Source organism: Meleagris gallopavo, chromosome 6 (assembly GCF_905368555.1).
Source record: "Meleagris gallopavo chromosome 6, MGAL_WU_HG_1.1, whole genome shotgun sequence".
Classification (NCBI taxonomy): domain Eukaryota; kingdom Metazoa; phylum Chordata; class Aves; order Galliformes; family Phasianidae; genus Meleagris; species Meleagris gallopavo.
The window spans coordinates 44,206,459-44,231,632 of NC_139409.1; the positions used below are offsets into that span (position 1 = coordinate 44,206,459).

The 25,174-nt window shown below is 40.7% G+C and overlaps 1 protein-coding gene across 3 annotated transcripts in view; it reads left to right on the plus strand.

Annotated features, from left to right (window-relative positions):
* PDCD6IP (programmed cell death 6 interacting protein) overlaps positions 1 to 12,450 on the plus strand; it is a 32,296-nt gene extending 19,846 nt beyond the window's left edge. For 2 of the 3 annotated variants that reach the window (XM_085226550.1, XM_085226552.1), the window contains exons 9-18: positions 368 to 491; positions 1,248 to 1,425; positions 1,854 to 1,965; positions 2,683 to 2,852; positions 3,613 to 3,861; positions 5,211 to 5,345; positions 6,233 to 6,327; positions 8,416 to 8,548; positions 8,843 to 9,057; positions 9,854 to 12,450. In XM_085226550.1, the coding sequence (XP_085082676.1) occupies positions 368 to 491; positions 1,248 to 1,425; positions 1,854 to 1,965; positions 2,683 to 2,852; positions 3,613 to 3,861; positions 5,211 to 5,345; positions 6,233 to 6,327; positions 8,416 to 8,548; positions 8,843 to 9,057; positions 9,854 to 10,013 (1,571 nt within the window). In that variant the 3' untranslated portion in view covers positions 10,014 to 12,450. The remainder of the gene's footprint in view (positions 1 to 367; positions 492 to 1,247; positions 1,426 to 1,853; positions 1,966 to 2,682; positions 2,853 to 3,612; positions 3,862 to 5,210; positions 5,346 to 6,232; positions 6,328 to 8,415; positions 8,549 to 8,842; positions 9,058 to 9,853) is intronic. The other variant, XM_085226551.1, reaches the window with a different exon arrangement.
* The last annotated feature ends 12,724 nt before the right edge of the window (positions 12,451 to 25,174 follow it).

The window sequence follows — 25,174 nt, forward strand, 5'->3', positions numbered from 1 at the left end:
CCTACTTGCTGGCCTTCCTTAAAGCTGACAAATACCAGTTTGGCTGAGCAGGGGGTTCTGAAAAATGGTCTTCTCTCTTTCCTTTTGTTCCCTTTGGAAAAAAAAAAAAAAAAAAAGCTTAAGGAAGGTATGATATTTAGTCCTACAACTGTCAATGAAATGCTTTTATGTTATTTTAACTCAGTTTTGGTCTTAGATGGAAATCCAATGCATTAAAATAAAGACCTTTAGAAATTTATTTTAACACACCTTAGGGAGTGGAGGAGAAGTATCTTAAAGTACAGCCTGTACTGAAGAGCCATGAAGATGGTTGCATCCTCTTACCTCCACAGTACAACTTCAGTAATCTATACTTCTTTCATTGTAGACCTGTTTGAGAAGATGGTTCCCTTGCAAGTTCAGCAATCTGTGAGTGTTTATAACCAGAGAAAGGCAGATCTAGTAAACAGGCTAATTGCCCAGATGAGAGAAGCCACAAATTTGGCAAATGGGTAAGTATGGCTGCTTCTTAACTTCATCAAGAGGAGTTATGGAACACCCTCTAAACACTAATTGCCTTGTACTCTGTATGTCTCCAGACTACAGTGAAGTCTTTTGTTACTGCTGTATGGTAGGCTAGCAAACGTCCAAGTTCAGCGGGGGTGTTGAGAACTACTTGTCTGCGGATATTAAGGCTAAAAGTATCAGAAGAACTAATGGCATTTCATTTTTTTCAGTCTTTTCAGTTTTTAAGAGCCTGGCACTTCTTCTGAAAGAAATCCACTATCATTAATCTAGAAGGATTTTCACATTTCAGTGGTCAGCTTAATTGAACCAATGATAAGATACATCATCTCCCCACCTCCAAAGATTTTTTTTTTAAATAATAATAGTAATAATAATAATAATAATAATAATAATTAAAAAACCCTACAAAGATGGAAAATGTAACTCAAGGCAATTGGTTATTGAACTACCAGGTAGTTGCTACTGAAAATCTGTGCCATATTTGTTAGAAGCTGGGAGTCTAGGATTTGTTTAGCTTTTAAGAGCATTGAAAGAGCTGCTTTTTTGTTTTTTGTGAGGTATACTACACGAATAAGTTCCAAGTACTCACTTTGACCTTTTTGTCCAATGGCATGTTAAGTACTGTGTTTCCATTCTTTTATTGACTGTGTGAATGTTTATTTGAATAGCAATGCTATTTATAGGGTAAAATTACCTTAACACTGTAGACAAGGTACTGTATAACATGTTTACTCTTTCAGAGTGTTGGCTTCCCTCAATCTTCCGGCTGCTATAGAAGATGTGTCTGGTGATACTGTTCCTCAGTCTATTTTGAACAAATCTAAGGCTGTGATTGAACAGGGAGGAGTTCAGACTATTGATCAGCTGATCAAAGATCTACCTGAACTGCTACAAAGGAACAAAGAAATATTAGATGAAGTAAGCTCAGCAACTGCTAACACTAAAACATCCTTAAACACAGCAACCTAATTGGTTTTCTTTAAAGGCCCACCTCAAGGTGCACGGTTATCCAAAATACTTGTAACTCCTTAAAATCACAGTGCTTATAGTAGCATTAAAAATTGTGCTTGTGATAGCACTTTAAATGTTTAGTCCATGTATGCAAAAGCTGCACTGTCATGTAAGTGAACACACAAGTGTTTTGTTTTTAACATCAAGGTGGGGGAAGTGGGGAAACATTCTGTAAAAACCTGGATCATTTATGCCATATTTGTCCTTTTCTATTTGCAAATTATAATTATGAAATATAGGTACGCATTCTTTTTATTTCTTAAACTAGCTGTATACTTTGTAGCTATTTCATGTTTACAAGGCATGATAATGCATATACACTTCTAACTCTTCAGTCACTGCGGTTATTAGATGAGGAAGAAACTACAGACAACGAACTCCGAACAAAATTCAAAGAACGTTGGCAGCGAACACCATCCAATGATCTCTATAAACCTTTAAGGGCAGGTAAAGTTCATACTTCGTGACTTGAATCCAAGGGGTGTTCTAAAGTGTCCTTACGTAAACTGAAATAGTTTTTACATATTATGTTGTATTAATTTTGAAGATAAATCTCAATTTAGGAGAGTGTGTGCTGAAATATCCTTATGCAATCTGTACTACTGTTTGGAGTTGAGAGTTGATATTATGGCAGAGAATTTTTGGATGCTTCATCATCCCTGGAGTGAACATATGTGCTGATATTCAGAAATAATATATAACAAAAAATGGCCGCCCTTCTAAGAACTTGTTTTCAGTTACCACTTAAGTGGGTCTTTTAGTGCTTCTTTCTTTGTATGTCAGCCTTTAAAAATTATCTCCTAAGGCGTTTTTTCTTTGATTTGTGTAGTTTGCTTTTTAGCAGTTTGTCATAATACTTACAATCATCACCATAGCAGGCTTTCTGTTCTTGATGTGTATTGTTGGGAAGGTAGCAAGGTACTGCCACCGGTGCCTTAATTAAGTAACGTTTTACAGGCTTTAAAATCGGAGTGGTTCAAACTGAGTGTTAAAATACTTTCATATGCCTCTCTGGACAATTGATATAATTGCCTTGTTTGTGTACTGTTTCTAAATGAAGCTTAAAACTTTGTCTTAAATCATAAAAGTGTGGTCTTGTGTTTGCATGCATGGCCTGGTGCAGGACAAGTTTTGAAATATTACCATTTTTCTTCCCACCACCAGAGGGAGCCAACTTCCATAATATCTTGAATAAAGCTGTGCAAGCAGATGGACAGGTTAGAGAAGGCTATCAGTCTCACCGGGATACCATTGCACTTCTCTGTAAGCCAGAGGCAGAACTCAATGCAGCCATTCCTTCTGCCAACCCAGCAAAAACATTACAAGGGAGCGAGGTAAAGCATGGAAATTAGTCTCTGTTTTGTATAGAAGGATTATTCATCTAACTAAATATACTCAAGTGAACTGATGTGTAAGCTGTTCCTTAGCAGCTCTTGTTTAGTCACAGTTAATACAGGGGACAGCACTTCAAAAATGTTTTCTATACTTTGTTTTGTGTAAAATCTGCTGAAGTATATTTTATGCTTACTGTAAGCAAGTTTAGTTGTTAAGCAAAGCAGAATTGGTTGACAAACTTGTAAGAGGAGCAGTACTGGATGTGTACTTTCTTATAGGGTGGTGTAGGGGAGTACTCAGGCTCTTGGAGCAGTTAGACAAAAAAAAAAAACAGTACTTCTAAGCATTAGGTAATTATGTCTATCTGCTTTTGAAGAAAGTCGTGGCTCATTAACAATGATATGCTATTTGTTTTCTTCTAGAAGTGCTTTGAAATCAGTATATGTAGCTTGCCATGTTTAGAATATTGTACTGGAAGTTACCTGATCTTTAAATAACAACAACAAAAAAATCATAGTTATTCACTGTTTTTAGTTGGAAGCAAATCTGTAGAAGAGAAGATAGCTTAAGGAATGCTTGAAGTTGCTTGTTTCTTTGTGTTTTGTCCTTAATCATGCATCCTTAAAATGTCATTTTAAACACATAAATAAAAGCTCATACAGTAGTGTCGCTGGTGCAATATAGAAAATAAATAATACAGTATATACTTCTGCAATAATTCTTCTAAACATATTAATTTCTGACAATTTTATTACCTAGGTCGTTAATGTATTAAAAACTTTGCTGGCTAGTCTGGATGAAGTCAAGAAGGAGAGAGAACAACTGGAAAATGACCTAAAATCTGTAAATTTTGACATGACGAATAAATTCCTGACTGCACTCGCACAGGATGGTGCTATCAATGAGGAGGCTATCTCTGTGACAGAGTTGGACAGAATTTATGGAAGTTACACACAGAAAGTGCAGGAATCACTGAAAAAGCAGGAAGAACTTCTCAAAAACATTCAGGTGCAATAGCTTGTCTTCATTATATCTTATATCGTCCTTACTCTCAACATAAACAGTAACAATTCTTTAACATTTCCAGTGCTGTAGAAATCTCACTTCGCTTTCTATTCTGTTTTGCTGTGGACTCTTATTGTAGACCAGCTGATACTCCTTTACTCATTGATCACTGAGAAATAGCTGGAAAGAAAAACAGATTTCTAGTGAACTCTGCCAGAGTTCCAGTGTAAATTTCCTTGGACTGTCTTTAGCCCAGTAATGCAGATTGTTTTGCCCTAGAAGAAATTTATCTGTGCAAGAGGTTTTGGGTTGATTTAACTATCTTTCTCCTCACCCCATCACCCCATCTTGATAGCCATCTGTGAGATAACAGGAGATCGGTCTTGGTTGTCTGCTAGAAGATGTTTTTTCTCTCTGAAGCAAGTTTTGGTTTATTCCTTGCTGCTCTTCACAATCTGCTTGACTTCCAGATCAAAGTAAAAAACAATGAGAATTTCTCAAAGTGTGAATTATAATCTTAACCTTAATTTGTCATTAACACTTGAGATGGATGTGATAGAAGAGGAAATCCTAGTGCTTAGTCAAGTAAGAACAGTTGGTTGAGTAATCATGGAGCCTGTTTGCATGCAAGGTTACTTGCAACTTCTGACTGCAACTGGCACTTGGAAGAATATAGATAAGAAACTCTTCAATAAGGAACAAGTTGTTTCTTAATCACCACGTGGCTCTGTTTGACAGACATTTTACATTTGTGTATTTCTTAACATAATTACTTCTAAAAATCTTGATGGATATTGCTTGGATGCTTGAGTGTCCTGGAATTCAAGTTTGTTGGCTGCTTCTGGCAGCTGAAGTTATCTTTTAAGTCTGATTTTTCCCATAGAAATGAGTTGGTGATCCTTCAGTCAGTTTTCCACTTTGCTGGCCTTTTAATAACTTGCCAATGTCAACCAAATTTGAGGTAGAGCTTCCTAAATATACTAGCACTCAATGTGATTTCATGAATATCAGTGGAGTATAGTGCAGCAGAAAGAGCCTAATTAGTATATCCTCTAAAGGAGTGTCTGCAGTAGGAGCTAAAGAATTATCTGGAGGCCAGCCCAAACGAAACAGATAATTAGCTGTTACCTACTGGCAGTTAGTTAACACATACATAGTTCTGAAATAGCCACTGCACTTGGCAGTCAGTGTGTGTCAGGAAGTACGTTGTGTGGCTGGAAGGTGATCAAGGTGGGTGTTGGGAAAAAGAGGGTAGAAACACTGAATAAAACTAAAAACAGAAGGTACAGAATCTTACATGGAACCATTCTGCATTATTTTCCCTCCTCACTTTTTCCCTTTGTCTTTTTAAGAATGCACATCAGGATTTTTCAAAGATGAAACAATCAAACAACGAATCCAATTTGAGAGAAGAAGTTTTGAAGAACTTAGCTGTAGCAAATGACAACTTCGTGGAACTCCTCGCCAATTTAAAGGAAGGCACAAAGGTACAGTAATAACTGAAGAATTGGAAGAATCTTTTATCTACTCAGTCAGATGTGAATCAAAAGTCATAAACTGTGTAGTGCTAAGTGGGACGTACATTTTGGGGGATTTTACTGCAGAAGTGAGGACAGTGAATTGCTTGAAAGTTGATTGTTTTTGCACGTGTTCATCTCTGAAAAGTGAGCTTTTGAGTGTTGTTTTATATTAAAATAGGAAAAGCTATTAATTATACTGGGCTGTTTAACGCTGAATTACCCACATAAGCTGTTTTATTTGAGGAATTTATGCTATGGTAATTAATCTGCTTATCAAATTTGTGTTTTATATACTGCTAATATATATATATATATATATATATATAGGTGAGAAAAGGTGGGAGGAGGGTTTTATTCAGCCTGCTTTCTTGATCTAGTCTTCCAGATTGCTTCCTGCTACTTTAATATTAAGTACTTTTGCTAGTTTATTGAATTGATAACCTTCTAGACGAAAAAAAATTAGAAAACAAATCAGATGCGTGGAACTGACTGAAGGTGGTAAAATAATAAGTCAAAAATAATAATTTAAAAAAGAAACAACAGAAAACCCCACTTAACAAATAATCAACTAACAACGATCCAAGTTTTGTTCTATTTTAAATAGATTTTCTAATTGTTTTGAATTATTTATGTGTTTTAATATTGATTATGTGCAATTGGATGGTATTACAGACATGGGCAGCAGCTGACTAGTATGTGCTTTTGCAAAAAGTGTAAAATGCAGTTGCAATTTCTGCTGGAATGGTAGGCTGTGATCAATGTAGTAGCATAATGCCTGTAACAGTCTGTGTGTAGAAAAATGCTGCTGTGGAATCTGAAACTCTTGGTTGAACATGTTTAATTTTTGTTACTAGTTTTACAATGAGCTGACAGAAATCCTTCTGAAGTTCCAAAACAAATGCAGTGACATTGTCTTTGCTCGCAAGACTGAAAGAGATGAACTGCTCAAGTAAGATTTAAATATTTTACGTGTTGTAGAAATCGTTCAGCATTTATCAGACATAATCATTGGAGACAAATTTGTTACGGTACTTGATGACATGAGGCATTCCACACACATCCTTCCTTTTGCTTTACATGTTAACCCTGCTCTCTTTTCTTGACGTTCAAAACTACAAAAGTAATAGAATAAGTGAATGGTGAATTCTGCTTTGAATTCTATTCTCTGGTTCCCTATACAGTTTAGCATGAATCTTTTTCATCTTAGCATGATTTTACTCTACTTCATTTTTTTTGCATGTGTCTGGTAATCATATTCTTCCTCCTGAGGAAGTTTTGATTTTTGTTCCTTGCCTCTGCTGTTATACTGGCTTGGGAGGTCAGCTAAATGCTTTAGCATCCGTCGTTCATGCCCCTCAGTGTAGTGGAGGGAAAGAAATAGATGTTCCATCTATGATCCAGTCTGTCCCTTTGTTATTGTTTAGGTTGTGCACGTTGCCCTTGCTACTGAAGGAAGGCAAGTAGATTTTGTCCTTCATGTGAAGGAAGCAACAGTTTTCTGTTGTCAAGCTCCCATGCATGTGACTAGGATAGTACAGTATGCTTGAAATGTAATTTTTAGGCACTTGATTTGAGAGGAAACGATAATTGATATTACTTACTATTTTCAGCTGTCTACAGCAAAGCACATAGACTATTGTAAAAAAGGCTAATTAGTAAAGTTTCAGCTGGTGAAAATACAAGTTTTTTTTGTACCATGTCATGAATGAGATGCTCAGCCCTCAAATTGTATCTTTTCTAACCTCATCCTTTTTAAAACTGCTTTTAATCACTTGGATGTTGTGCTTTTAAATAAATTCCTTGCAACTGTATACAACCCCTTCCATCTTTTTTTCACATCTATTTTTTTTCCTCCTTCATACACAAATGAAGTTCAGAAGCTCTAAGCCTAATGAAGGCTTAGTTCTTAATATTTTTACATCTCCTATATGTTAATAATCACTGTTAAAGCTTTACATTTATTGCCTCATACATAACCTGTTCACTGACCAACTCTCGTCACTCAGAGACAATCAGATTTGGGATGCCTGTAGTATATGATGCCAAATGTATTTCTCAGTTTGAGTACTAAAATAGTGTGGTGAGCACTGTGTGTTTCTCCTGTTCCTCCATTAAAATCAAGTACTGGCTGTGGGCTATGCCTTCACTTACTGAAAGTTAATTTGTTGATCTGGAGGTCTCACTGAGGTGGTGTTTTAAGCTTTACAGTTGATGTTTGGTCACTGGGTGCCAGAATACACACTTAACTCTGAAGCTTACCACTTTTCTGTAAGCCAGCAATCTCTGCTGTGTAATTTTAAGAAGAAAATTATGAATTCCTTCTCCGAGTTGCATCTTTTTCTAAGATGTTAAGATTAGTTTTGATAGTTTCAGCATAATGATGTTGAAAAGTAATTCCACTGTCTGCTACAAATAGTTTGACATATACATATGAGTCATTGCTTTTTTTCCCTACAAATCGAGTTACCAGTTCTGTTCTGCTCTGAGCTCACCTCTGCGTGCTGTGTTTCAGAATGCCAGGTGCAATGTGCTAGCTGCTGCATCCTGTTATGTATCTTATCTGTCACTTTTTTGTGCAGAATTTTTTCCAACTTTAAATGCATCCTAACGTGTTTTGGAGAATCTGCCAAGTGCTGTATTTTTTTGCACTGAAACATACCCTACATTCACCTGAATATGTAGCTTTGATCTACTTGCTCAGAATTTTCATGATGAACTGACTGTAAAATTTCACTATTTAGTGGACGCTAAACATGATGCCAATGCTTCCTTTTATTTTATCAAAGTAGTGTCCAGGAGTCATGATCTATACCAAATACTGACTTGGAACATAAAGATATTATTAGAAAATAAATATAACCCTTAATCAAAGGTTTTGCTGGAAGATTTTCTCTGATTAAAGTGATATAACTCCAAATTGTTTGAGCTAGCTCACCGATTAAGCTCTCAATACTAGGTTTAGTTCCTTTTTTTAAGGAGTTGTTATATACTTCTTTTTTTAATAAAGTTTATATGTATGCTTATCTGTTTTTAATAGAGATTTGCAACAAAGCATTGCTAGGGAGCCCAGTGCACCCTCCATTCCTCTGCCTACTTATCAGACCACGCCAGCTGGAGGAACTAAGCCTGCTGCTCCATCAACTCCCACTCCAGCACCCAGAACCATGGTGGTAAATATGTTACAGAATTAGTGGGTTGAAAGTAGGTCTGTTCTTTGAACTCTATGCTGATCTATAACCTTACATATATTGTTCCTTAATGTACTGGAGGAACGTGTATTATATCCTGCTGGTGTTAATAATTTATATGTCTGAAATTGAATGTTTATTGCTTTGCATTATCTGTGTGAAGTAAATATAGAGTATCTATTTAAAAAGTAAGAAATAAGCCAACCACATAACCATAGATTTTGATTCTATGGCTTCCTGAAAGAAGCTCCAATTTGATTAATCTTCTCTTGTTAGGGTACTAAACCACAGCCACCAGCACGGCCACCACCACCAGTGATTTCTGCAGCAAGCAGTTCCCCATCTGCATCAGCACCCTCTGGAACAGCTGCAGCACCTCCTTCTGCTCCTGCTGCTCCTACTCCAGCTCCAGCTCCAGGAGCCAGTGCATCAAGCACTCTGCCTTCACAGGCACAGGGACCTCCTTACCCAACTTATCCAGGTTACCCAGGGTATGTTATGGGAGTATTTATGTTGTGGAATGTTAACGCAGTCTAAAAGCACTTGTTTGTTACTTGTGACGTATTTAAATCTGTTATCACTGAAGATAACGGATTTTACAGAAATGTTTAGTGTTCTCAAGGCATGATGGTTTTTTTTTTTTTTTTTTTTCAGTTTCAATCATGTAATTCTTACTAGAATTATTTGCACATAGCATTTGTGGAGGGTTCGCTTTGCTTGAGGCAATTTTTACTTCAACATTTTCCTGTTTAAAGAGAAAGGGAGATAGGACTGCAATTCCTTAACTATGCTTTGTGGACCATCGTCATTCCTCCCATAATTAGTTGGTGTTTATCTCCTAAGTGTTGGCATATCATTTTTCAATTCCCAGTGTCTTACTGAAGATGACAATATACAGAATAAATTCTATTTGAGTAGTGTGCTATCTTCTGATCCTTTTTTCATCTTTCTGGAGAGGATTTTGAGGCTGCTGCTGTCTCTTTCAGAAGCAGACTCTTAAAATGTTAAAATATTTATAATGATATTCAACACAAAAAATCAATTTGGATCACTTCAAGTTACATTCCTCTACCTTCTGTCTGTATTTCTGCTCCATGCGTTATACCTCTTTTTGTTTTGTCCTTAAAAGTTGCCACGCTTCCTGCTGCACATAAAGAAGCATGAAAAGAAAGCATGTGCAGTGATTGCATGTCTTTTTGTCTATTAAGGAGTTATATGATGTTGTTTGCAAATTGACATAGGCAGTGTTTTGCAACTAAGGTATGTTTTTTCTTTTTCTTCACGCAGGTATTGCCAAATGCCAATGCCAATAGGCTATAACCCATACATGTATGGTCAGTATGCGCCGTATGCCCCATCACCTGTATTTCAAAACCCTGGACAACCACCATATCCTCAGCAACCTGGATACCCTTTTCCTCAACAGCCTTATTTCCCACAGCAATAATATATCTGCGACAAAACTCTGCTTGTTAAAAATCTTGGAGAAATTTGCAATAAGCATACTAAAACTTTAGCTTCCGTTAATGTATCATACTGAACTGTATGCAGTCTATAACTCTTGTTTATTCTTAACTGCTCAAAAATGTCTAGGTGGGTTTTTGATTACACTAAACACTGAGATCAGGCGTGGCATATAGACTGTAGAGCAATGCCAGAATTAGAACCTAGTTCAGTGGTCTGAAAACTCTACACTACATGTTGACTAGCCCAAAATGTTTCTTTGCAAAAATCCTTCAAATAACAAGTGGGATCAGATGAGCAAAATGAAGCAGGGTGTGCACTGGGTGTGATATATTCTATGAAACTATATAGCCTTTCCTTCAATACTCCATTGGTTTGTATTTTTTTTTTGAGTTTAGTTAAAATATGCTATTTTGTCTAATAATCAAGACCTTGTAAATCATTGGTTAAAAATAAATTACATAAGAATGGTTTAAATATTTAGCATTTTCATTACCAGAAAAATGTATTGTGATGTATTGTCTCTTAGATTCTTCCATTTATCCCTTGACTTACACTTGACCATAACACAAAACCAACTTTGAGTGCTTAGCCTTACAATTGAATTTCAACCTCTTCTTGAGCTTTTTTGTTGTTGTTGACGGTCTGTAACTAACCATTTAGATATATAGCAGATAAAGTCGTGCGGGTAGAATCCTGTACCTCTGAAGTGCATTTGATTAAAAAGTGCTGATTACCACTTTAAAATAATGGTTGCTCTCATCTCAAGAACCCTTTTTAAAAGAAGGGAGTTGAATCACGGTCCTTGTTAGAAGAGCAGTGGTTGGTTGGTATATAACCCATGTTTTTCTGAGAAAAGTTGATCAGAAATGTGTAATGACTTAACATAGGGCAGCTACTGATTGTTGGAATTTTCCAGATTGTTTTTATGTGATTTTTCCCTCCAGCCCCTCAAAGTGTAACGCATTCCCTCAGAGAGGTCATAATGAGTGGAGAAACAGGTCTTTTTTTTTTTTTTTTTTTTTTTTGGTGGGTAAAAGAATCACCTTGCGAATTACAGTATGTATAATATTTACTTTTGGATCCATCTTCTGAAGGGACTAACAACCTTGCGTTACATTTTACACTAGATAGGAAGAATCTAAGATTGTGGTTAATGGCTTCTACCAAATACTTGCTAAGCATTTTTCAATTTCTTTTTAACTTGTTTGTGTAGCATGGGACTCTCTTCCTTTTAGCCCTGCACATGTGTTACTTGGTTCTGTGGGGCATTTGGTTTCTTGAGTGCTTCATTCAAGATTTTCTGGCCGTACAGAATAGTTATCACAAAACTGTTAAGTGTTACTACTTTTATTTTTCTATTTAAGTGCCTGATTAAAATAGCAAGGTATATTTTAATGTAGAGGTTTAAGGGTGCCAGTTTTTGTAGCATCTGGGTGGAAATCTCATTAGATCTTGAATACTCTTCCTCTTAAAAGAAAGCAGCATACAGGTCCATACGAGCTCCTTTCTTTGTCTCGAGTTCTTGCTATGAGATCGCTCCAATTACTTTGTGAAGACTAATTGTCTTTTATGCTCCCTGTCCCCTATAGAAAATGCCAATCAAAAGGTGTAAAGTACTTCTCTTTCAGAACATGAGTATCTAATTAAAAATAAATTTATTAGTCCTGTAGAAGGTCTGTGACTTGGGGGAAAATGATGGACTAGGAGAATCCAGCACCATAGTTACAACAGTGCATGAAAATGAGTGCTTTGCATTTCCCTTCATAAATGGCTGCATGGGGTGGCATGGGAACCTCTTAAACTTCTTTTTTTGTAATAACGCATAAGAGGCAAGCAAGGATAATGAGAAAAAGCTAGGAAGGGGACTGATTTGAACCAACTATCAGAACCTGATTTTACTCAACTGGAAAAAAAAAAATCAACACAGTGGTTTTCCACTAATTTCACTGTGTTGATGTGAGCAAGTGCAAGTCTAATGCCACCATTTGAGTTCTGTATTTCTAGAATATTATTGCCTGTAGATTATTCCATTTGTATGTCAGATGCTTTTGAGTAACTGTGATAAGTTTGTTTCTAGTGCCTCAATTTACAGAATTTTAATGCTGTATAAAATGTAACCTGTTCAGCACAAGGATTCCTAAAACTGAAATTTACGTTTAAATTTCATAGATCTGAAATCACTGTTAAAACATTTTTCCAATTGTGTTAGTTTACTTTAGTCTGCTGTCAGTTGAATATGTATAGAAACCTGTGCATTACTTTCAGCTTTCACATGACTGTTTCCTTTTCTTTCAAGAGAACAGAAAAACCCAGAGACATGTCTGTATCTGCTTTTGAGCATGCAGTTATCATGACTTCAGTTGAAATGTTACCTTGTTCTTCTATAGTTTATTAAAAAAAACAATTAGAAAACCTGATTTCATGGCTTCTCTCTTGAGTACCGTGGTTTCAGACAAGTTGTTTCCTGGGAAAGGATGGGAATTAGTTGTGAGCCTCAAGTGAGTTTATGCTGTGGTGAACATGCCTCGCATGTCAGTGGCTGTGTGGCATGGTACTTGTCCATGCAGTGTCACAGCTGTTCTTAACAACGGCCTTAAATCTTGCCGGTTGTACTAATTTCCAAGGCTGATGGAGAGTATTTCCCTTTGATTGTATGAGGAAGAAATAGTGAAGCCTCCTCAGCCTTTCAGAAGCTCGGACTCGGTGTCTGTTTCCATGAACTCTGGTTTGCATATGGCTCACAGCAGTGTGCTTTTGCTGGGCAAGCCTTAGAGGCCTTTAGCTTGCTCCCACAGAGCAAATACTCCAAGAACTCTTGATGTTTTTTTTTTTTTTTTTAAATAAACTTGTAACACTAAGGTTTTTTGCAGCTGCAATATAGAGACAAAAGTTTACAGTCGTGTTCTTTCAGAGGTTGTGAAGTCGAGCATTTGTTTTGTCTTCTGTAAAAGTTTTCTTAGCAACTGAAAAGCAAGTCTTAGGAAGTTCTAAAAAAAATAATAAGTGGAATACCAAACAATTGCAGAGTTACCTTCCTATTAAAAAAAAAAAAGTGGTTTTAAGTCATATGAAAATTAAGTCATGAAAAATATCTTTCTTGACCCCAAGCTTCTGCATTACCAGCTAATACTGGTTCTTTTGCTGTAATCCTGAATGAGATGTAGGAACTGTTCAGAGTGCTTTAGGAGTGATCTGTGGGATTTAGTCTGACTTATACTGAAAGTAGTCCATTACTATTTCAAAGAACCCTGAAGCAGTATTTGGGCCTGGACATTCAGAAATGACATTATCAATTGCTAGGTAGCTGAAAATTGCAAGAAAACTCTGGAAAGCACTTCTTTTCCTTTATTAGCTGATTGATGCACTTATTTGACATTAAAGCGTGTGGTTCTGAAGTGACTTGCCAGTCAGAGGGTGTTCTCTGGCATTTATCATGATATAAGACTGGAAAAGACACAACAAAGTGAATTTTGATTCCTTCACTATTGAATGAAGTTAATTGACTTTTCAGGAGTTTGTTCTGATAAGTTTAAAAAATGCTTGGAAAGTTCCAGCTCCTGAAAAATGAATTCCCAGAATTGCTGATTTGTGCATTTTTAGGAAGAAACATGGGAGGATTTGAGGGTACTTTGTGGTGTAACTTTTGGCTACTGTTAGGAACCTGGTAGCTTTAGATTTTTTAAACAATTATTTGAAGTTGTATTTAAAATGGTTATTGTTTAATATTTTTAAAATGTTGGCATCATGTTTGTCGTTATAGTTAAGTACTGATAGACCCCATAATTCATGGAATTTATTTGAATTGTTTTCATCAAACTACTTTGCTGTATGCTTTTTATGCTCTGGCAACTCGAAATAGTATATATTCAGTTAAATTTTTTGTTCCACACTGAAGTTTGAAGCTACACTATCCTTCAGTGTTGAGCATTGGATTGCTGTTAAACTGTACTGATGGCTTCGGCCTTGCATCTAATTTCCCTATATTGGGTGTCATAATCAGTGGTTGTAGAACTCCATTTCAACTTTAACTTTCCAAAATGAAGCGGGATGATGCTTCTAAATCTTGTGGAATAGCTGGCCGCTGGTTCTATTAACTGTGGTAAGGAAAAATATTCTGCTGTCAAGCATGAAAGAGAAGACTTCATCATGAAATCAGTGCCAAGTCATAACAAATTATCACAAACCAACCACTGCCAGTTCTTCCAGCTCTTACATCAGTTCAGCTGTCCCATATGGCTGTACTGAGTGCATGCATGCTTTGCTCCAGGTGTTCTGGAATGCTGGCACACAGCCATGCCTGTAGCAAGCTGCTGGTGCTTGCTGTAGGGGCCTGGCTGTGTGGCAGCTGCAGGGCTGGGCAGGGCTGCTGGGACCTCTGGAGATCACAGAGCCCAATGCCCTTCCTGCTACAGCAGGTTCTATGCAGTAGGTCGCATAGAAAGGCGCCCACAGGAAATCTCCAGAGGAGACGCCTCAACCTCTCTGTTACTCTGACAGTAAAAAAAAAAAAAAAAAAAAGGTCTGTCTTTTGTTTGTATGAAATTTCCTGTGTTCCAGTTTCTGTCCCTTGCTCTGTTGTTGCTACGTACCACAGAAAAGAGTCTGCCCTTCCACTGGGTATTTATAAACAGCAGTGGGATTCTCTCTCAGCCTTCTCTAGGCTGAAGAGCCGCAGCTCTCTCAGCCTTTCTTCATGAAGGAGGTGCTCCGGGCCCCTCACCATCTTCATAGCCCTCCTCTGGACTCTCTCCAGAAGTTTCCTGTCTTTATTGAACCGAGGAGCCCAGATGTGGACATTATGCTCCAGATGAGGCCTCACGGGGCCTCACGTTCTTTTTAACACACCTCATGATCTCACTGTCTTTCTTGGCCAGAAGTTACCACTCTAGCACTTAATTTAAATTCTAAAAGTAAAATTAGGCTGACTTGAAACTCATCAGTTGGATTTGTATACATTTGGGTGAGGTGGAGGAAGAAGAGAGCAGGCTAGGTTCATGAATGATGGAAGAATAGAGAGCGACCTCTCGCTGAATGCTTTTGGCCTTCAAGTTCAATTGCTTTTGTTAACAGAATAATACAGGGAAAGATACCCTTTTCTTCTAAGTTTTCTTCAAGTAACCACGTTTGGTTGGAAGCCTGGGAACATTTCTACCTGACTTTTGGACACTGCTTATTGCTGCCTGGGTGAAGGCTGTGTGTATGGGCGCTGGCAGGCGGAGCAGAGCCACAGCCATCCAAGCTTAATGTTTTCTGTAATGAGCCCCACTTTCACAACTTTTTTTGAATCTGCTGACTACAGGAAGTATGGCCAGCAAGTGTGCTCTCTAATTGCCTGACTTGAGTGGCAATTACTGCCCACTGAGAATAGTCTCGGGACCACTCTTGCTCTCTAAGCGTGCTTCAGATATTTCTGGGGAGAAGTGTTACTGGATCCAGGCTGCAGGAATACTGGGCTGTTCTCAGAGCAGTGCTGAGCAATGAGATCCTGTGCTGTGGTGTTTCTTAGTGGATGCAACCTGGGCCTGGCCCAACTGGGACCTCCCATGCCTGCCTCAGGCACTTCTACTAATGGAAGTACCTTGATGCTGACCACAGGTTCCTCTGCAGTGCTAAGACCATGAGGCACAGGAGGAAGGAAAGGGGGGCTGTGCTCACTTTGTGGCTGAGGTTGTGCAGACTGGGCTTCTAACTGACTGCCACTGAGATTGTCCCATATATTTTGGCCAGTGCAGTATTTGTGGTTTTTGAGCTCAGTTGTTATCCATTGGCCTGCTTTTCAGTGCATGATGATGCTTAGAGAAAACTGCTTTGCCAAAGTCAGATCCTTGGTCAATAATTAACATTAGCATCATCTGCACGGCGTCTGCAGATTGTCTAAACCATTCTGTAATTCGTGCTTGGGATTTCCAAGTCTCCTCAGTGCCGCACCTTGCTGAGCCTCCTATTCTGTGTCTGCTTAAATCTTTCCTGAGGCGCACACCCATGTAAGAGAGGACCCTCAGCCCCTGCTCTCAGACAGCAGAACACGTCGGGAAGCAGCAGAGGGCGGTCTGCCACCACTCATGGCAGCAATTCCAGCCGCTCACTTGGCGTGCCTGTGTGCAGTAAGAGATCCCGGACTCACCTTGCTGGAAGGACAGGTGAGTGGCTTTTAATTAAACACTGCCAATTTTAAGTGAACGTAGATATCCTGGCATCTCCCTGATGGATGACCTGCGGCCCGAACTGCAGAGACCGCAAGGCATGGAGGTAACTACATCTATTGTAACAGTCCAAGCGTAAAAAACATTGTGCATTCCTTAGCTCATGCAGTGCAGGGTTATTTGATCATGGCCAAACTGATGCTGCAAGGAAGCAGTGTTGGAGCAAAATGGATGTAGAGTATTACTTTGACCCATTGGAGAGCTGGAGCAAAAAAAAGCAGCATGTTACTGGCAGGAGGAAGGTGCGTCAGTGGTAGCAGCTGCAGTGTTGCTGTGGGGCAGCTCCAACAGGAGCAGCAGATAAGGGAGAAAAACACTGATGGAGGAAAGATGTCAGTGTGGTCAGGCAAAAACCAGGAGCAGGTGGGATGGAAGCTGAAGGGCAGCTGGAGGCTGCAAGAGAAACAAGCATGCTCATCAACCAAGGTGAGAAAGAGGAGGTAGAATGGAAGAACTGAGATACTGATTGAAAGAAGTGATAAACCTTACCCTTTTGGGTGGTATAAGGAAAACAGAATTGAGATGGAAAGGGCTCCAGAATTAGTGGAAACAGAAGAAGATACAGAACAGTTTTAGTAAAAGGAAGGAAAAAAGAGATGGAGATTTAACTATGAGGAGAGAGGGAGAAGTTCCAGAAAAGGTTTTAATGGAGAAGGAAGCTTTTTTTCCCTCATTGTCTTTGGGCAGTAGGAGAAGTAATAGCAAGGAAGGGAGCTCATTTGTAGGGTGATTTCTAGTGGGACAGAAGCTGCTGGGTGATAGCAAAGGGCTGGTGATGGGCAGAGAGGGTCTTGGGAAGGGAAAAAGAAAGATGCAACAGATCAGGTAGATTTGACAGTGTTGGCACAGGCTGGCTATAGGCTGTAGTCAGGTTTTAGAAATGGGTAGGATAACACCTGGAGTGACTGACCTGGGCAGAGGAATCACGATTGGTGTTGACGTGCCCATAGGAAAGGAGACACAGCAGGATGAGACATGAGCACAAGAACTACTGGTAAGATAGGAGTGGCCTTATGAAGTTTTTAAATTTAAATTAATGGAATCATTAAGGTTGGGAAAGACCACTAAGGTCATCTAGTCCAACTGTTAACCCAACACCAGCATGCCCAATAAGCCATGCCCCCATTTCAAATTGAAAGCTGCGTCTCTTCTCCATTCAGCCTCCTGCTGTCACTAGTTACACTTTATTAGTGATGGAACATTCCACGTTTTGGAATTTTCATTACTCTGTATTTTCCTGCAATTTTTAACTTCCATAAGCAGAAAAGGAGATGAGATCTAGCACAGAAACAGATGTTAATCCAGCAAATATGCTGTGTGATGTTCTGCTGTTTTCTGACGTTATCATGTGGCCGTGCTGAATTCTATTTTTTCTTGTCGCATTAAACAAAACTTTGCAGTGCACTTCCAGTCCCCAAACATAGCTAAGGAAGGAAGAGTGGCTGGCAGTTTGGTACCGCTGGGTGGCATTGTATAGAAAGACAAGACGTTATCCCCCGCTTACTGCACTGCTGTTAAATCCTTGCGTCTCAATGGCATCATCAGTTTTGCGTGGAAAATTTTGAACAGCGTTGTTATGGGTCGAGACAAAATGATACAGGCTTATGGAAGGAAAGTTTTGCTATGCTATAAAAAGATTGTTGTGAAGAGACCAGAGAAAGCTAAACATCACCTGCAAATCTCCAGAAGATGTTATTTTGGATTTAAAGGGGTTTTTTTCTCCCCCCACCGTTGGCTATATGAGGTATTTCACCTGGGGTGGTCAGTGGGTAAAATGGAGACAGCCCCACCCTCTGTTTTTCCACACAGGGACACCTTCTGCCCATTATTTTTAATTAAGGGGCAGTAGGTTGCTTGACATGCTGATAGCAATAACCTGCAATAATTAATATCCTTTCTACATAGGATGACATAAAATTTTCATCCTAATCTCTAAAGGGGATTTAGCAACAGGCGTGTGCCCCTTCCCTGCAGACAGGGGCCACTGCTCAGATAACCACTCACGCTGGTGGGCATCCAAGCAACGTGTCCTGCAGGTGGTCACACAGCGGGACGTGCACTCATTTCTGCAGGGCTGGAGGGGCCCAAAATGCTGCACAGCCTGTAGCAGACTGCTGTTATGGTGGAGGAAGCTCAGGGGACAAAGGGGTATTAGGGCTCTCCGGGGCCATAACTGCTCGCTTCGTGGTGGCTGCACTCTGTGTGGTCTCAGCGCCACGGGGAGGAGCAGGAGGAGAGGAGCTGGATGCTCGGGGTAATGGAAGCAGAAACTTCTTGTGCTTTTGCATGCTATTCCCTGGAGTTGTACTCGCTGTATTTTGGGATCATAGGAGGGGAGTATTCGTATCACACCACACAGCAGTGTGCAAAAGTGGGCTGGCAGTAGACGTTATGTTGCTGAATGTTACTTAAGGACCAGCTGTAAAAGCTAACTGTGTGCAGCAGAAGGCACAAAGACCCCACTGCAAAGAGAGAATCCTGAAATACTGCTAAACAGCCATACAGATCACTTTGAAAATGGCCACGGGTGCAAATAAAGCTGCTTTCCACTTGTAGCACATTAATTACAATTACACTGGCTTTCTACAGCTAACCTTAGGCACGAATGAATTTTTTAAAGCCTATTTGAGGTAAGGCTGATGGGGCTTTGTGACAAAGATCTTACGTGATAAACCGCTCTCTGCAGCTTTCAAATAAATGCTAATGCTTCAGTGAGCAGGTGTCTCACTCCACCAGCTTCCTCTGCTCCATATGTGCTCATAGCAGTACCTGCTATAGGAGCATTGCTTTGCACACTGTGCCTCAGCACCACGTGTGTGAAGGCCAAGCACAAACAGAAATTTTCTGTTGGGGTGACCTTCAGCGAGGACTGACAACCGAGGAATAAGAGCGAGAGCAAACCCGGGCTCTGTGGGAAAGCATCTGGCGTGTTTCTCTGCTGCCAGCCTGCACTGCAGCGAGCACAGCCGTGGCTGCCAGCTCTCGCAGAGGGCGGATTAGGGATTAGAAAGTGCAGGAAAATAGACAAAGGCAGGGCTGTGTGCTTGCAAGCCCTTGCTGCCTGCTAGGGTGCAGCCTTGTGTAATTTAAGTCTTGTGATTGGATTAACACCTGCGACAGAGGGGTGTAAAATCTAGGAATATAGAGGTATGCTAAAGGATTTGGTAACTTTCTAGAATGAGAAATATGAGGGCAGACAATCAGCATTTCTCTCTAATTTAGATTGATGATCCGACCCGTCCTTTATCTTGCATTTGAAGCCATGAGAGGTGGCACAATAGATTTTGCTGAAGAAATGGGCCAAATTTGGTTGGCTGCTCCACCTTTTATCCCTCAGTTGCACATGGAGCAAGGCAAGAGACTCCAAAAGATGGATAAAGACGAAGACAGACATCAATTATTCTGTTGGCATGCCAAGCCTTCATGCAAATTCTTGCACTTCTCAGGCATCTGAAGGGGAGACTTGATTCCCAAACATGGGAACAGATTTCCCATGGCCACGTAGCTCATGGCTGGCAGTGTGTCTCAGAGGGGCTGGTGTACATACGAGGATGGGCTCTGCTGCAGAGGCTCCTGGAGATGCAGCAGTGGCCCACCTCTTGTTCCCCTCTTGGCAGGCTCTCTGTCCTCTGATGAGATTTCTTTGGCTGGGGAACTGCACAACCACTTCTGCCTTACCCAGATGCTCTCTCAAAACTGGTTGCATCTGGCTATCTGTGGATCTTCCAACTTTGCTGGGAAATTCATTCAAAGCTTCAGGAGGTAAGAGGGAATGCACATATGAACATACACTTATGTACATCCACTCGCTGCCTTGCAGGACAGTACCATCACAAGTGCTGTTTCTATGGAAACGAGACTAAAAATACAGACTAACAGAAATTAAAGACTTATCTAACAAGTATTTTCTATCCTGGACAAAGTTATTCTCATTTATATACTGTGTCTGCACATGTTTGCATGGAGACGATGTTTTGTTGGTACTCTCATGTGCTCTTACATGCAGAGCCCCTCAGCACTAGTCCTGCTGCTATTTCTTCCGAAGAAAAATGCTGCATTGCATCACTATGTGCTGCTGAAGCACCTCGATGAGATCAAGAATTGACATTAAGGATTCTTTCCCATCTCAGCTGCTCTCCAGCTGCGTCTCCAGGGCACTATAGCAGGTGCCCAAAGCAGGTGGCTTTTGCCCTTTGGCTCAGGGTAGCCACCTGCTTTGCTCCAGTGCTGGTGGTGTCAGAAGGGCACTGCAGGCACTGATCTGCCCTCACCTCACCGCTCTCCCAAACAGGCCTTTGGGACAACAGAGCTCTGAAGCACCAGCAGTGGGCTGTGTGAACCTCCTGCCCTTCCCCACGTGAGCTGCCCAGGCCCATTAAAAGCTTTAAAAGCCCGTGAAAGTGCTCTTGCAATTTGCATATAAGCAAGACTGCACTTCAGAAAATCTTACATTTTACTTCATAAACATAGGCATCTGCTGCTAATTAAAGTAGCAGCATATAATTATACCCTTTCTTATTAGTAGATATAGAGTCTGACAGTTGCTTAGATACAAAATAAGCAACTACGGATTGTCTTCTGCACTTTAACAAGCAGAGAGAGCAGGAACAATAGAAATGTAAACTTATTCTATATTATCTCCAGTAAATGTGCCTGGGAAAAATGTTTAATCTCATTGGTAGCTTGTAATTTTAGCTGTAAGGTTCTTCAGCAACCCCTCTGCTTTCCTCAGTAAAATACCGACCAGAGAGTTCCTCTGGAGAGAGCAGTGATCTCCTTGGGGAAGGCATCGGGCAGGAGGAGCAATAGTGGAGCCAGCAGCCACCATTTTGCAGAAACCCCATTTTCTGGCTTTTTATTTCTGGGGGAGTAATGTCTTCTTACTGACTAAATAAAATAAAAGTAATCCAGGAGCCAGTGCAGTTGTCACCATAGACAGTGGCAGATAAACAGGAGCATAATGAAGCGTGCGCAGAGCATAGATAAGGCTTTTAAAAGGCGGATGTTGCCAAATGTGGTTGCCTTATTTTCTAATGGGTTAAGTTTGCAGCCAAAGCAGCCTGGATGTGACAAGATGTATCTTCAAAGTCCCTACTGCTTCTCATCAGAATACTCATGGTGCTGTATTGAGAAATCACTTCCCTGCCCCACCGAATATGTCAGCTGCATCCTGAGAGGCATATTTCAGCGCGTGACCTTTTCTATCCTCTCGTTCTGCTAATAACCCCCAACTTTCTTTGCTCGCAAATCTGAAACTCTGTTGATACACCTACAGTCTAAGTGCTCTTGTTATTAAACTGTAGGGAAGGTAATCAGAGCAGCTAATGCCACGATAATCCCCCTGATCCATACTGTTATCTTTGGAGATATCAGAAATGATGCTGCCCGTAAAAGCGATGATGTATGTTCTGGTTAATTCTGCACTGGGAAACATTTGGAGCTAACCTTCAGAGTGTTACATGCTGGAGGCCACAATGGGATTTCAATTGCCTTTCTTATCGACTAACAAAAAGTGCAATATTTCTCAGCGGAAACGACTGGCTTATTCCTAAAAAGTAACAGCAATATTAAGAAAGTTCATTTTGGGAAAGATCCTGTGCCACACTGTGGCACGTAGGCAAAGGGCCAAGGCTCACGGGGATGGGCAGTAGCCTCCCTCCCCTCTCCCTGTGTGGGGCATTAGGGGTTGAGCAAAGACATGAAGCTTCCCCTTCTCTTTGCGATGTCAGCTGGAGCAGAATTTCAAGTATGGCTTCCCATGCTCTGAAGACAGATTCTGCAGAAGGAACAACAGCCATAGCTCACCCACCCCTTGCAGAGCAGTTTTGGAGATGCTGAGGTGCAGCTGGCTCACCAGCCACAACCCTTGCTTGCGTCAGATGAGGGGAGAGAGTGATTTTCCAGTTGCCTGTGTGATTTCTAAGACTGAGGCTGTCTGCCACTCTGAATCAGAGGTGAAACGGCTTTCCAGTAGAGGGACCTTAACTTCTAGCTTTCCTCATCCTTCCCAAGTACATGATGACCAGTTTTAAATGTTCAGCCAGCAAGGGGTCAGATAGGAGCTTGGATTCAAGAGAGAGGTTGTTTCGTGGCTTGGTGGCTGAGGCTCACAAGCAACAGATCTTGTTGGTAACTGAAGTCAGGCTGAGCTGATGGCTTACTTTCATATGTTTGTTAGCATCCCAGATTAAAAAAAGAAAAAGAAAAAAGAGGTTTCTGAGCCTGGTGTAGTCACTGGGTGTAAGCACAGTGTAAGTCCCCCATGATGGCTGACTGTTGGTGGGTTTGGAGCACTGTCACCAGATGGCCTTTTAGTGTCGGTGGGTTGTTGCTGTTCTCTTTCTTCTGAAGCATCACCAGTTTTAAGTTCTGTGTTTCTGTTTTGGCAATTATGTCTGCCAGGAGCTGGCACAAATACCTTGTCAGCCTGCTTGGTGCTTTCCAAGTTGGCCAGATCGACAGCATGGGCATTGCTGGCACACTTTCAGGTTCAAAGTTTTTCTGCTATGACAGCACTGGGACGCCAGTAAAGAAAGGCCAAGGCAACTCTTTCTCTTGCTGTGCCAGTCCCTGGAGACCACCTTCCATCTCCTCCCAGCCTGCACTCAAGCCAATTGATTTGCTCCACTCTCTGAGCCTCCTGGCAGCCCACTGCGAGCTGTCGCAAGGGAGGACACACAGATCAAAAGAAACCAGCACACAGGCAAGGGGAAAGCATTACAGGAAAGAAAAGTGCTGCAATGAAGTACCCTTTACATCTTTTTCCATCTCTGTTTTTGTTGCTGGGCTATTTCCTTTTTGTTCCCAATGTGATATAAATTTTATCATCCTAGTAACATTAATTTGCTAGATCCGCCCCTCTCTGAAAGTCTCCTGACAAGAGGACTGCATGGCAAGCTCCTGAGCTCTCTGCCTCACCATAGAGTTTCTCAAATATTTTAATATTGTCTCAGAAGTGCCTTTCTTCTGCTGTTTTTGTTTCTCAGCATGAACTTTATGGTCCCCAGAGGTAGATTCAGAGTTTAAAGGTAAGCGAAATGCAGTGTCATTGGGTTTGCTTCAGGCTCTTCCACATGAAACACAGAAACAACAATCTCTTCACCTCCTTTCAAGCATAACTAAAGCCCTATTTTCAGTAGGACAAACTCATGCAAAAATTCCATAAAGTTCCTAGTAGAGCCAGCTGAGTTTGCTGCTCACCCTGCTGATCTGTGGGCATTTGACAGTTGTCAGATGATGTTATTATAGAGAATATCTGACAAAGTGTCTTGTAAATTCTGTCCCCTCCAGAGCACCATGCATATTTTTCAGGAAACCAAATTTCAAAGTAAAGTAATCCTAGAGGTTGCCTACTGCAGCCATGCTTGACGTTTTGGCTGCAGGCAAGACATGTGAGTGCACTGGTGTGCTGTGCCAAAAAGGTATTTCTCCTTCTTCTTGGTGGGAAGTCTTGTCTAACTCAAGCACAGGTGATGAGATCACCCAGTGTTAACAACAGTGGACTTGCTCTGTGCCTGCTTGCAGGAATAGGTTCTGCTGACAAACCATGAGAGGCTCACATATGATAAGAAAAGCAACCTCCAATGAGCTCGTGTTCCGTACTATTCCATTTTTTCATTGACTTCTCATTACAGCTCCTTTTTTTTTTTGTACTTCTCTGATCCCTCATCCTTTTCAGGATTTTTTAAAATGGCTTTTAAAAATACAGCTTTCTTGTAAGATAGGCTCCTCAGGCAGCATGTCTTTGTCGAGATAACAAAGTAGGCATCTCACAGAGCTCTGAGAGGCTGTGATGTCCTTCCCGTCAGTCCACTGTCTACTTTCCCATTGCCCTGGTGAAGGTTTTGCTGCTTCGGTGATGCTACAGCAGCAAATAGGCTTAGGGCTTCACAAGGCAAAGGGTGACAACTCCCAGCTGTCTGCACAGGGCTGCAGGAGGAGGCTCTCCATACAAGCAAGTGCTCAAAGGTACAGAAACATTGCTTCCACAGGTCCATAAGCTCTCTGTGCTGGCCAGTGACTGTGTAGATTGAGGAAAGGAGTCCAGGTGAGGGAGGCTGTAAGGTGGTTCAGTAGCAAAATAGGATGGGAGGTCAGGGAGCATCAATTTGGCTGCACCTGGGGGGCTCCGTGTAGGCGGGCATAGGACTGATACCACTTCACTGCGTGGTGGGCTAGGCTGAGAGCCCCCACAGCAGATGTCTCTCATTACATGCACATTACAAGTTGCTGTAGATCCAGGAATGAGTTCCTAATGCAGTGTGTACGATCTGGAAAGTAAGGTATCTGAGAGGTGGCAATGTAATCCTTCAGCAAGTGTGGAGGTAAAACACCAGTGTGCCAGTGGGGCTTTGTACATCCCCACATGGGCTGAAGCAATATTTAATTTGTGCTCTCACAAATGCACAGAGCTCATCAAAGCTGTAAATGCAATCAGCTTCTGTAAACTGACTCGCAAGAAAGGAGGAAAACTGGGGACCTGGGAACTGCTCTGGAGGCTTGGTGTATCATCTCAATAAACTGCCACTACCATCAGTGCAATGGAAAGCCTAGAGCAGGGTCCCGTTGGCAATGCTTCTCTATTGGCTATGGGATATCTAAGAGGTATAGCTAACTGGGATACCTTGCTGTACCTCAATGTATCTAGCATCTCCAGCATTAGCAGTATGTCTGCTAAAAGGCATCTTGGAGCAATTATTTGGCAGAAAATTAAATTTCAAATACATCATTGTTTACCTTTACTCACTTCATGCTTTTCTTTTGTGACTTTATTACCAAGATGTCACTTAGAAACCTTTCCACTGGTTTTCCAGAATACTTCCTGCTTGTTTTTTTTCTTTCTCTTAAATGTGTTGGCCATTCAGCATGAACTTCAGGGAATCTGACAAGTCTGGGATGCTTCTGCTTCAGTGGACTAAAACATACCCAAATAAGTGCT